This window comes from Diceros bicornis, chromosome 8, assembly GCF_020826845.1.
Source record: "Diceros bicornis minor isolate mBicDic1 chromosome 8, mDicBic1.mat.cur, whole genome shotgun sequence".
NCBI lineage: Eukaryota > Metazoa > Chordata > Mammalia > Perissodactyla > Rhinocerotidae > Diceros > Diceros bicornis.
Window position 1 is genome coordinate 62,348,130 of NC_080747.1, and position 13,519 is coordinate 62,361,648.

Sequence of the window (13,519 nt, forward strand, 5' to 3'; positions counted from 1 at the left end):
TTGTCCTATTGTGTAGGTTTTTTCACTTTTTTGAGTGTCCTTTGAGCATAAAAGTTTTTAATTTTGATGAAGTCTAATTTATCTCTTTTTTCTTTTGTTGCTTGTGCTTTTGATGTCTTATCTAAGAATCCATTATCAAATCCAAGATCATGAAAATTTACCTCTATATTTTCTTCTACGAGATTTATAGTTTTAGCTCTTACATTTAGCTCTTTGATAGATTTTGAAATAATTTTTGTATATGGTATGAGTTGCGGGTCTGAATTTATTCTATTACCTCTGCCTATCCAGTTGACCCAGCACTGTTTGTTGAAATGATTATTATTTCCTCAGTGAACAGCCTTGTCAAAAATCAGTTGACCATTGATACTTAGGTTTATTTCTGGTCTGTCAATTCTATTCCATTGGTCTTTATGTCTATCCTTATGCCAATACCAGACTGTCTTGATTTCTGTTGCTTTGTAGTAAAATTTGAAATCTGCAAGTGGGAGTCCTCCAAGTTTTGGCTATTCTGGGTCCCTGAATTTCTATATGAATTTTAGAATCAGATTGTCAATTTCTACAAATAAACCAGTTAGGATTCTGATAGGGATTGTGATGAATCTGTAAATCAATTTGCCATCTTAACAATATTAAGTCTCCCAATCCATGAACATGAGATTTTTTTCCCATTTACTTAGATTTTTAAAAATGTCTTTCAGCAATGTTTTTAGAATGTAATTTTTGTACTTCTTTTGTTACATTTAGTCCTAAGTATTTTATTCTTTTCGATGCTATTGTAAATGAAATTGTTTTCTTAATTTCATTTTTGGATTGTTCATTCAGAGTGTATAGAAATACAATTGATTTCTGTGTATTGATATTATAGCAATACAACCTTTTTGAGCTTGTTTATTAGTTCTAATGATTCTTTAGTAGATTCCTTAGGATTTTCTAGATACAAGTTCATGTCATCTGCGAATAGAGATAATTTTACTTTTTCCTCTCCAATTTGGATGTTTTTTAAAATATTGGAACATTTTTACATATTATATTGTAGGAGGGGTTTAGGATCTGTTGTCAGTTATACTGTCTGAAATGAAAGTGGCAATAGCTTTTAACTTATTCCCTGTCTCTTCTTGTGTTCCTTTCCAATTCATCATTTTTACTGGAGTCAAGGTGATCTTGTATTAGATAGGGTTATTTGATTGCAAGCCACAGAAACAAACCCTAGATAATTTAAGCTAAAAAATAAAAATAGACTATGGAATGCATAAACTCTAACAATTTGTACTGCCTTTGCGTCACTTAACTCAAGATTCAAACTTAGCAGTGTCTGATTGGCCAAGCTTAGATCACGCGCTCTCATGGGTGTACTTTGGTGGTAAAAGGAAGGATTTGATGGAAGTAACTTGAGGAACCTCTTTTGCAGAGGCATTTACTGTCCACTAAAGTGGAACATTCATTGGAAATTCTCCCCAAATAAATTGGGGTTCCACTAAAAAGGGAATAGATCCTGCATTACTAACAATGTCAAATATTCACTAGAGATATTTTCTAAAATGCAAATATGTCACTTCTATGCTTACTCTCCTTGACTCTTCATTGCCCACAGGATCAAGTTCTAAATCCTCAGCATGGTAATAAAGGTTTTTCATAGCCTAGCTCCTACCCTCATCTCCATTTCAATGCAGCTCAGCATTTATGAATATATCAGACTTTGTGCTATAAGCTGAAATACAAATAAGCACTCTTGCTTTGAGACACTTATAGTCTAGTAAAAGATGTATATTAGTGTGATCACCTTTCAATTGCCTAACTTGTCTTATAATAATAGCTAGGGTGACCATAAGTCCTGGTTTTTGCCTATTGTCCTAGTGTAGTTACAATAGCACCAACCCTCTTTCTCAATCTCAAAAGTTTCTAAGTTTGGACAATAAATTATAGGTCAGTCTAATAATAGCATACCTATGCTTCCTCAGTTAACTCTGAGCAAAACAATTCTGTGAAGCACTAAATTTAAGGTCCTAGCAGGAATGAGATGGTACATTCCTATTGGATAATTTGAGTAGAGTTTAATAAAAAGACTATTTGTAAGGGTGTGGGCAAAATGTAGAGAAACCCCAAGGGGTTTAGCATGGGTTACCCTACGGGAATAACTGTGACCTTCAGTGGAAGCATGCAGCCAGCCTGCAATGGCTCCACAGCAAGGATGGCTGGGGGAATCAATGCCCACACTCCTCTCTTTGTGGTACTGCTGTTGCCTCCCATTGCCTGAACTCAACTGGAACCTAAGAGAAAGCAAGCCCTTTGAGTTCAGGCTCCTGGGGGAAGAAAGGAGGATGGAGAGTGGATCTGACAAACAGACATCTTCCATCAGGACTCACTGTTACTACTCGTTTACAGCAAGAAAAAAATGAGATGAAGAAAGGCTAACTTGCTCAGTGTCACCAAGCTACCAAGTGGTAGTCTGGAGTTGAAGTGCCATGTTTGCCCGACTCTGCCAGGCATCAATACCCTTGAAACCACTGAATCTTTGCTCCTTCTATTCCCTTGTTTGGAATGTCTTCATTGCTCTTGCCTCTGTACCATATTCTTGGTGAAGCCTTTCCTGTTCTGACAGGCAGAGTGAATAGATCCTTCTACTGTGCTTTAAAATCCCATAATTCATGTATCTTTTCTAGGATTTGGCTTATTTGTCAGAGCTGTTTAAACATCTGTCTCTCAGCAGACTGTGCATTGATTAAGAGTCAGAGAGGCATCCTCATCTTAAAATTTTTAGTTCCTAGCACAGTGCTAGGCATAGAATTAAAAAGGTAATCAAATCCCTTAGCAACCCTATTAGGGAGGAACTATTATTAGACAGATTTTAAAGATGAGAAAATTAAAGTACTAAAAGGTTAAGTAATTTGCCCAAGGTCACACAGCTATGAAGTGGTAGAGCCAGAATTTAAATAACTTCATAAGGAGAACTGACATTCTGAAATAGCCTTCCTTGGCCAAAAGTAATTAAGTTGTATTTTCTTTTTTTTGTGTGAGATCAGCCCTGAGCTAACATCCAATGCCAATCCTTTTTTTTTTTTCCTGAGGAAGATTGGCCCTGGGCTAACATCCATGCCCATCTTCCTCTACTTTATACGGGACACTGCCACAGCATGGCTTGACGACCGACCAGCGTCAGTGCGCCCGCGGGGATCCGAACCTGCAAACCCTCGGGCCTCCGCAGCAGAGCGTGCACACTTAACTGCTACTCCTCCAGGCCGGCCCTTTAAGTTGTATTTTTATTAAATATGTTTATACCTACCTGTCAAAAAAACAGGGAGAGGGGAATTTAAGGCATTGCCCCTAGTCAGTGAAAAAATTTAGGCAGAAGCTGGGTAAACTGTGATGATTTGTCCTAAAAGGGTTTCCTCAGATGAGATGTTGGAATAAGGGATTTAAAGCTTTTGTGACGAGAATAAATTAACCTAGCCACAAAAGTAGGGGGTCATATTCTTATAATCTAATCAGTTATTTTCAACATAAGCATTTACAAACAAAATAATAAGAATAAAAACAATTAATTAAATCCCGCAGTCTGGTCTGGTCAGTATAACACAAAATGGAGAGTTGGTTTGCAATTGCCCTTACATCCGACTGGCAGCGTGTGGAGCAGTCTTGTATAGGGTGTACCTGAGACCTCCGGTCCATGGGCAGTGCCGCTGTCTAATCCTCCCTATGGGAGAAGGGACAAAATGTCCATATCGAGAGAGATGCAGATCAAAGTATTTCTCTCTTCCCCTTTGCTTTGCATAGCACTAATCCACGTGGTAATCAATTCAACACTTACTGAGCGCCTACTGTATGCTTGACATACAATAGTGGTCCTTGTCTTCAAAAGATTTGAAGTCTAGGGGCAGAAATTTGTCAAAACTGAGGAGGGTAGAGCTTTGCAAGTCTGGGCCCGCCCACAGAAGGGGTTCCACTCAGAGTCCCTCATCTTTCTTTCACTGAGAGTACTTGCATCGTACTCTCATGCCTGGAGGTTCCACCCGCGTCCTGCCGGTGGCCTGCAGCCTGGGTGGCCTCAAGCCCCTCGACCCCTCCCGGGGCAACTCATCGTGTGCTTCGCAGCAGCGGTACCCGCGCCTGGAGCCCACTCACCCTTAGCCAAAAGCGGCGCGGCGCCTTCGAATTCTGCGGCCCCTCGGGGGTAGATGGTGGGAGGGGCAGACGCAAGGCCCTGAGAAACCTGGGAGCTGGAAGTCTCTGTCAGACTCTGAGGCGCCCCAGTCTACAGAGGCGGTTTGTCTCTCACCTAATTCAATAGATCTGGGTTTTCCCTGAGGGCACAATCCCGTGGGCCGATCACAGCCCTTCCCCGCCTCACCATGCTTTCTTTCCCTGGCTTCAGTCCAACTGGTTCCCCGCCTCCGACCGGTGGCTATCCTCAATCACCTTGTCGTCGTGGGCTTCCCTCTTCGGCCCCACGAGGGGCCGCGGGAATCTACAGCACCTCTGACACATCTCGCCATCCAACCTTTGACCGGGCGCCGCGCCACCAGGCACGCACCAGGACCCTGCCATTCTGCCCGCCGCACAGACGAGCAGTAACGCCCCAACATCTGCTGAAAAAATCCTTTCCCACGGCGGAGGAGTTCCCCAGTCCCACGCGCCCGGAGCCGCCCCGACTCCACAGTCCCCCGCCTGGCGCCGTCGCCGCGCCCCCCAGCCGCAACCCCGCGCGCGCCTCCGGGTCGTCGGGTCTGTCTCCGGCGATCAAATAAAGTCGGCTGAACCCCCACGTGTGACCAGCCAGCTCTCGTTACTCCCGGGGGCGGCCTCGGCCCACGCGCTCTAGGGCAGTCAACAGCTGCCTTAATTCTCCAGCGGGGGCGTTCTCTTCTTCCCAAGCGGGCGGTGGTTGGTCGTCCCCAGCAGCGACTACTACGGCCTCTTCCTCTCCACTGTGGTCCCCTACCCGGCCGCACGCTACAGTGACAGCTTCCAGCTGCCTGCCTTTTAGTCTCTCTGCTTTATGAAGAGAATTGTGGAGGAGCAACTCTTCCTTCGTGGGGTCTGCCCAGCCCCACTTCGGTCGCCCACTCCTGGTGGCCCGCACCCCTTCCAAGCCGGTTCCTCCGGGTGGGGCATGCTTGTCCGGGGCTAACTTTCCGCGAGATGCTGTCCCCGCGGACCTGTCTTGCCCGAGTCCCTTCCCCCTCTTCAAAGGCACTCTAGCTGCCCGCTTCGCGAAGCGCGTGGCGCGACCCTGGGCTGGGACCTCCGCGCCCAGGCTTTTACTCGGACTCCAGCACGTGGTGGAACGGGGGGTAGCGGCCAGTGCGCAGGCTGGGGGCGTCTCGGTGGCACCGGAGAGGGTCATTTGGGGCCGACCGCAACATTCGGGGAGGGCGAGCCCTGCGGCCTGAGCTTGTGGACCCCGGCTGAAGGCCCGCCCACCAGCTTCCCTCCCACTGCCTCAGCCCTGGCGCGCAGGCTCACACCCCTTCCTGGGGAAGCAAATGGTCCCTTCCAGGCGGGTGGCCATGTTGCTCTAATAAAGCGGGAGGGGCGGCGGCGTGGGGGGAGCAGATGCTGCTGGCTGCGAGCGGGAGTCGGGCGCGAGCAGAGCGCAGCCGGGAGCGAGCCGCGGGGGAGGCGAGCCGGAGCCGGAGCAGCAGCTAGTGTTGGCGGAGAGCACCCGGGCGCAGCCGGAGCCGCAGCCGCAGCCGCGATGGCCGTGGCCGTGGGGAGACCATCTGTGAGTGCTGGGGCCTCGCGTCCCTCGCCGGCTGCTCCTCCAGCGCTGGGTGGTCCCCGCTTTCGGGCGGGTGCTGGCGAGGAATACGGGGGACCCGGGCGGGGGCTCCGGACGGTGGCCGCTGCGGCTTGGCTGTGGGTGTGTGCATGAATTTGGGCGCGCGTCGGGGGCCATGGGGAGGGCGAGGAGCCCAGAGGCTCCGCTACTACGTGATGCAACAGTGTATCGCCTCATCGCGCCCCGATTCCAGGGATGTGGGAGAAAAAGGACCCGTCTCTTATTTTCCCGTTAAAAGGATTCTTTTAGTCACGGTGTTTCTCGGCTGCCTCCCTCTCCCGGCGCACACCTTTTCCCTCGTGACAGCCGAGAAAGGCGCCGAGTGCGGGGGTTTCCTGCCGGCTCCCCCACGCCGGGGGGCGACCAGGGCGTGGGAATTGTTAGCCGAAGAGCTGTGTGTCACACGGCTGTAGAAGCGGGTCAGAAGTAAAGGGGTGGGATTTCCGTGGTGGCTTCCCCAGTGCATTGTGAGATCCCGGACACCCTCAGGCACCACCCGGGTGACCGGGCCCTGCCCAGGATGTGGACAAAAAGCGTAGATACACACACAAAGTTTTCAAAAGGCCCCCTCGTCGTGGTGGGTGGAAGTATTAAAATGCGCTGCGGCTGGAAGGCCGGGGGCGGCGGGCCGAGTAGGCGGGGACGCGAGGAAGAGGAAGGGAGGGCGTGTGCGTGGAGAATCGGGTGTCCCACCGCCCCGAGCCGGGGAGGGAGGGAGCGAGGGGGATGCTCCGGCCCCGAGCTTGCGGGCGGGGCAGGGGCCGCGCCTCCTGGGCTGCAAGACTCAGTTCGCGACTCGGCCGGGCCGAGGGGAGCCGGACTTGGAGGGTGCGGTTTCAGTCGGTGCCTGCATCCCCGGGTGAAAGGCGGAGGGAAGGGGCGGCGGCGGCCTTTCCTTTTTATTGAAAGGAGCAGAGCGGCCTGGGAAAGGCGGAGTCGGCTTTCTTGCTCTTTCCCCATTTCTTTGTCGATGTTCCAAGTCCACTTTCGCTCCACCGGCTTTGGGGGCGCCTCGAGCGAGGTTCTTCCCGCTCTCCTGCCTCCTTTTCCTTTTCTCTTCCTCCCCTTCCCATAACTGTGTAGCTGCAGGTGGTGGCTTGAGAGATTTTGTAGTTGTAGACGAAAGTCTCACGGGGATACGAGCAGCTCTGAAACCCCAGAAATGCAAGGCTGTGCTCTCGGACTCTTGGCTCTTCCTCCTGGCTCCTCCCCAGATGCACACGCCTTTTGGCCCCCAGGCCCCACCCGCCTGGGAAGTTCGGTGGATCCCTCTGCGTGTTCCAACTCGGTTTGGTGGTTCGGCTGTGGCGCTGTTTTCAAAGACGTTTTCCACAGTCAGGAAATGTGCAGTGGTCACATTGAAGTGTAACTGTGGGTCTTTTAGGCATTTTAGACTCTAATATTTAATGACGTACTTTTAAGAATTCAGTTCTTTTGTATACAAAGTGTGCTCTCGATAATCAGTGGTCATAGATTGTTGTTACTGAGTGAGTTTGCGTAGTCTCTCGATTAATCTCTATTTTTCTGGTGAGGAAATTGAGGTCCAGAGAGGTCAAGTTTATCTGGTTAAATCCCCCCCCCCCAATTATACTTATTTCCAGGGCACAGATTCAGATAACTTAAATAACAATATCTGTTTTAGATAATTGGAGAGCTTCTAGGAATGCAAATGTTGAGGAGGGGTGTCTTTTTCAGTAACTCCTGTTGCTGGTGCATTCTTGAAGCATGGGGGAGGTGGAAGAAATAATTTGCTGCACATTTTCTATAAATTAGTTGGTTCATATATGTCAGTTAAATAGGAACAGTATGTGCATTTAAGATTTCGTTGTGTGGCCGTAATCATATCCAACACCAGGTCTGCCAAACAGATGTGAGCTTAATCCCACAGAATTCTTGTGTAAGACCTCTCTCATTCAAATAATAGAGGAGATTTTAAAAAGTGTATGTGTACTGAGGAGGTAACTGTTTTCTCTGCACATTCCCTGTTGTCACTGGAATTAAGATTAATTTACAGTTTAAAAGCAGAAGACTTTTTTTGGACTGAGTTGTGGGTGATGAGGAGTTGACTAGAAAGTTAAAGAGTCTTTTCTTACATTTTCGAGGAGTTGTTGAACTATTTCACTTTGTTCATTCAGTTACTGTCTTAAGTGTGGTGTCTGCAATTATGTCTTCAAAACAGCCCCAGTGAATGCAGAAGATTCTCCAAACCCAGCTCCAAGGGATCGACACTGCATCCTTCACATTAGAATTCTTTGCCCCTCCTGTTCTCTTATCTATTCTATGATTTGAACAAAAGAAAGGAAGGGTGTGTTGAGGGAAAAGAATCACTCCAAAGTTAATTTGTGTGTGAATGGAGTTTCTCTAGTTACTCCTTTAGAATTAGATTTTTTTAAGTTCTTTAGGAAAACATGAGTTTATCTCCTTTCCCTACAAACTGCCTGTCCCATCCAGATTTAAGGAAAGTTCAATCAGAATAATTTGCCCTCAATTTTAGACATTGTTGAATTTGAACATTTGCAGTGTGATATCCCAGGTAAATACAACTATTTTACTGGGCAAAAATCCTTATATGTCAAATGCAGACTATCTTATGAAGTGGTTATGTTCAGTTATAACTGTTTAAACCTCAAGGCTAAATTCAGATGTTTCTTAAGTGGATTTGTTGTTGGCTGGAAAACCAAAGCTTCAGTTTAGTGTGATAATGTTTATTTCCATTTTAATCTTGACCCCTACCTTCCCCATTTTCCCAGGGATGGTTTTGGGGCTTGGCTCTGAGAAGACCCTGAAGCACATCTGCTCTTTCCAGAGTGTAACTGATGATTAGCAAGAGCATTTCTCCCCTAGGGATGTGTCCATATTTTGGATGAGTTAGTATTTTTGCATCCAAGTCCCAGGGCAGCTATTATCTTTATTTTAAACAGAGCATGGTAATTTACTCTACCTGGGAATCAGGCTTTATGTGGCTGATCCATTCTCTCTTAAGGTGTGGTGTTCAAGTTAGAGAGTCTAGGAGCTGAAAGGAACTTTAGAGGCCATTTGGTTCAGCCTCCTCCCCAAAGCAGAAATGTTTCCTACTTTATCCCTAACAGAAGGTATGTGTTTAAACTTTTCTGGTGGTGGAGAATCTCCTATGATATCCTTCAAAAAACACATTTAATTGTTCTTTTATCTGTTTAGCCAAGAGATATGGAAAGCCAAGTTTATTTATTTGCTCGTTTAACACTATTTGAGTACCTCCTATGTGCCAGGTACTGTTCTAGGTGGTGGAGATACAGCCATAGACATGAGAGAAGGGAATTTCTGAGCCTTTATTTTCTGAGAGATTTAGTGTCCATATGTATTAAAGTGACAGACTTCAGTGGAGTTATGTAAGCCATTTAGGGACAAAGGGAATTATGTGCCTATTGCTGAGTGACAGTTCTGATGCAGGTGAAGGATCTTATCTGATGATCATTGTAGACAGTTCCTGAAGATATGGTCTGTCTGCAGCAGGAGGAGGGTGGGGACTGCCAACGAAATGTCATTTCCCCTTGCTATAAAATTGCCGTTTCCATGACTTGAGGATGTGGTCCCTACATGAAGGGCTCTGGTTGTTATACCTGGAGAAATATTAATGGAGCTGAAAAAGGTCCAGGAGTTGGCCATCTAAATGATCAAGGGCCTGTTATCTAGGGGAGGTTTTTAAAAATTAAAACTCTTGAGGGGGCCGGCCCGGTGGTGCAAGCGCTTAAGTGCACGCGCTCCGCCGCAGCAGCCTGGGCTTCACCAGTTCGGACCCTGGGCGCGCACCGACGCACCGCTTGTCAAGCCATGCTGTGGCGGAGTCCCATATAAAGTAGAGGAAGATGGGCACGGATGTTAGCCCAGGGCCAGTCTTCCTCGGCAAAAAAGAGGAGGATCGGCATGGATGTTAGCTCAGGGCTCGTCCTCCTCACAAAAAAAATAAATAAATAAAAATTTAAACTCTTTAGTCAGTGATATAAAATATGCACGTTGAGGCTCTATAAGCCATTATTAAGGAATGCAGGAAGTGTTTGAGGTGCAGTAATCCCTCCTTTTTAAATCTTTTGAAAGCTATAGATAATTATCTTTTAAAATATCTTCTTTAAAAATGATGTATGTCCATGTCACAATAAAAAATAGACCCAAGGAATTGATTAAAAGAACAAAACTACCCATATCCCACCATCCTGATGTAACAGCTCTTAGACTGTTGGTGTATTTTCAGCCACTCTTTAAGGTTTACACCAGCAAGCATAACCCATCTCACATAAACTGCTGCTTAGAAACCCAGCTGTGTGCCTGGATGGACCCTGTCTGACTATTTGGACATTCATATAATGGAGGAAACAGATGCTTAGTGCTTTTACAAGGGCCACCCTATGTCTGTGTCCAGACAAAGGAATGAATGATTTGGGTGGCCTACTTTGATTGATTGCCAGAAGACCCAGTGTTTAGACCCATGATGATGCCACAGCTAATAATGATCTTTGGGTTTTGACTCCCTGTGGAGCGGGCTACAATCAGGGTTTTCTGTGCCTGTGTTTTTTTAATAGGATCTTAAACTTGGTTGGGGGCATAGGGGTTGCTCTTGGATTTTATTGTTTATTGAGAAGTTTCATAGCCTTAGCTAGACTTGTCTCAACTGAGGTCAGCGAAGCTGAATCATTATTTAAACAAAGACCCAGCAGATCTAAAGCTTCTATCCTTTTTCCCAAGGAGACCTACTTACAATATAATAGATACCTCCTTCGTTTGTTGTTTTATTTATTTTTTTAAATCCAGATTGACAGAAACTCCCTTCCAACTAAACAATACGTCTCCTGACCCACTCAGGCCGGCTGGCAGCCCATCAATGCAGCTGCTGTAGCACCTAAAGACAATACTTGGGCTAAAGTGATACCAACAGACTTCTAAAAAGAATTTGCTGGGTGATCTAAAGTCAAATTTGCATCGTCTCAGGCTTGGCCTGCGGTAGAAATCAGGAGTCTGTTCCTTGATGTGACCAGAGCCATGGCATTAGAGCTACTTTTCTTGGGATCCGTGCCAGTGAGTGTGAGCACCTTGGTCAAGTCAAAGGGCGCAGGAAGTCGAGTTGTGTGGACGCATTCTGTCCACCTGCTGAACTGTGACCATGTGGGACGGAGTGTGATGTGTTGATGGTGGAGGCCAGCTGAGGTGCAGAGGTAGGAAGGGCTTCATGCTCCAAAGAGAACTTGTTTGGTACCCGACAAGTGGGAACTTAGTTCCTGCCCCTTTTTTTGGCATTTTAAAAATTGTGGTAAAAATATCTATAACATAAAATGTACTTGATTGTTTTTGGTAATTAAGTAACATTCCTTTGGGAAGAATTTATGATTTTCTAATTTTTTTCTTATAGAAGTGAATCACAATAATGTACATAGGTTAGAAATGGAAAAACAAAACAACCCTCAGCATCCTAACACATCCACAGGTCATTCTTGGCTTCCTAATCCATCTGTTTTATCAGATATTTCTTGTGCACTTTCTATGTGCAGGTGCTGAGGTTATGATGTTGACTACTTGAGATGTTGTCCCTGCTGCTGTCATCAAATTGCTCTGAAGGATGAGTCAGCATAGGGCTTAGCAAGGAAAGTGTGGTGGAAAAGTGTTCCAAGTCAAGGGAACAGCATGAGCACAGCTCTGGAAGTGAGGGAGAGAACCTCTTAAAAAAATCCAGTGGAGGTGGGACATCAGCATTCGGGATGGGGTAGAGTGGACAGACAGGAGGCTGGGAAGGTGGGAAGAGACCAGATCGTGCATTGCATTCTTCAAGACATATGCATATTTATTACAAAACTCTTTAAGTATTTTATATCCTGTCCCCCAACTTAGGATGTCTTAGATTCTTGGAATTGGTTAATAGAAGACACTGAAAATCCACAGAGTACTAACGCTTCAGGTTTCGGTAGAGTAGAGGGGAGATGAGAAAGGATCAAGGGAGTTGATTCCTTTCGTGGCCAAATTGGGTCCTCAAAGAACAGAGGAAGCAAAGACTGAGGAAGGCCACAAAGAGAAGGAGGAAGGGTCCAGTGACAACACCTCCAGCAAGGTGTTCCTCTGTCTAGTCTTCTGTATGGAGCCCTTTCTCAAGATGTAGAACTAGAAATTCTGATTTTCTTAGATACTGAAGCAGCCGAGTCCTGGGGGGAGAATGGTAGGACGCCTGCCACCTTGGACTGCAAGTGCCAATCGGTGTTGTCCATGAAGAAAATTAAAAACCTGTTGGATCCTATGAAAGTAGGAGAAAAGTCTGTTAAAAGCCAGGATTCTCTTAAGACTTTATGCCTTTTTCATTCATCTCATCCCTTTGTGTACTGTTTTCATGCCAATATAAATATCATGAATCTCCTTAAGGGTGCCCATTAAATTGACTCAGACCTGCTGTTGGAAGGAAAAAGACTTGACCAAAACCTATGTGCATGGAAAGCCTGTTCAGCATCTTGATTTTTAAATTTTTTCTATTTAAATTACTGTCAAGACAGTTATCTCACTTTATCCTCACAAAATTCCTGAGAAATGATATAGACAAGGAAACTGTGCACAAAGAAGTTGTCACTTACCTAATCTGGTACAGCCAGTGAGTGAGAGAGCTAGGCTTTAGAACCAAGGGCTCTTAGACCAGCATGCATACAGACCTACCATCTCGATTGGTCAGTTAGGCTAAATTGTGCTGAGGTAACAAATTGATCCCAACTTTTGGTGGCTTACACAGCAAAGGTTTATTTCTCACTTAGGGTCCTTGTCTGTTCCATCCTCTGAGATCTCAGTATTGATCCCAGGACCCAGGCTGAGGGAGCGTCCTCTATCTGGACATTGCCTGTCTGGTGGCAAAGGAAAAAGAGACGTGCTGAACCCTGAGCTGACTTTTCCAGCTCTTAGATGGGTCACTTCAGCAAGAACTTCATTGGCCAAAGTAAATGGTCACTCCTAAATTCAGCAGGATGGAGATAGATAATCTTTCTGCAAAGAGTGGCTCTGCCAGTCACTTGGCCAACCTTGAGGGCCATGGGATGGGGAAATAAATCCTCCACTAGGGAGGGGCAGGGAATATTTTGAATAATGAGAGTTCACTGTACCTTCCTCGTCAGAGCATCTACTATAGAGCCAAGGGTCTTTATTATTTTTTGAAAATCGTTTCCCTGTCTATGCTGATTTTTCTCACGCTAGTTGTCCTACTCTGATTCCAGCTGGACATGGTAGAATGATGAGAGACAGAGAAAGAGTGTGTGTGTTAAGCACCCAGAATGAACTGAAGGCAGGGCGTTGCTCTTCCTATTGTTCACTCACCATGAGCTTCCAGTAGCATCGTCACCAAGTAAGTGATGTGTGGTGACCTTCTGAAAGACCTTCTGTACTGCTCTTTGGTGGCCCCAGCTCTGGGACTGTACTCTCTGGGAAATGGTTTTGAGGCCATTAGGACTTCCAGCTGCTTGACAGAATTATTTCCCTTGGGATGCTTCCAAATCAGTCCTTTCCCAGCCCGTCTGTTCCTAAATGCAGATGCTCAGATGGCACCTTTCTTTTCCTCGCTTGGTTTTCTCTCACTGACAGGCAGTAGTATATCACATTTTAGTCAAGAATGTGGGCTCTGGAGCCAGGCTTCTGGGGTACTAGGGCATCACCTCTGCCATTTAACCACCTTTGTGACTTTAGGCAAGTGACTTACCTGTCTACCTCACATTCCTCATCTGTTAAATAATAACAGTACCTTCCTCA

The 13,519-nt window shown here is 46.2% G+C and overlaps 1 protein-coding gene across 3 annotated transcripts in view; it reads left to right on the forward strand.

The window, feature by feature from the left end:
* Positions 1-13,519, forward strand: part of SEPTIN11 (septin 11) — a 127,651-nt gene that overhangs the window by 36,610 nt on the left and 77,522 nt on the right. Inside the window, exon 1 of one of the 3 annotated variants that reach the window (XM_058547313.1) lies at positions 5,575-5,722. The exons of the other annotated variants lie outside the window; for them this stretch is intronic. Coding sequence (XP_058403296.1) covers positions 5,696-5,722 — 27 coding nt within the window. The 5' untranslated portion in view covers positions 5,575-5,695. Of the gene's footprint in view, positions 1-5,574; positions 5,723-13,519 lie in introns of those variants that run through there. 3 annotated transcript variants of the gene reach the window in all.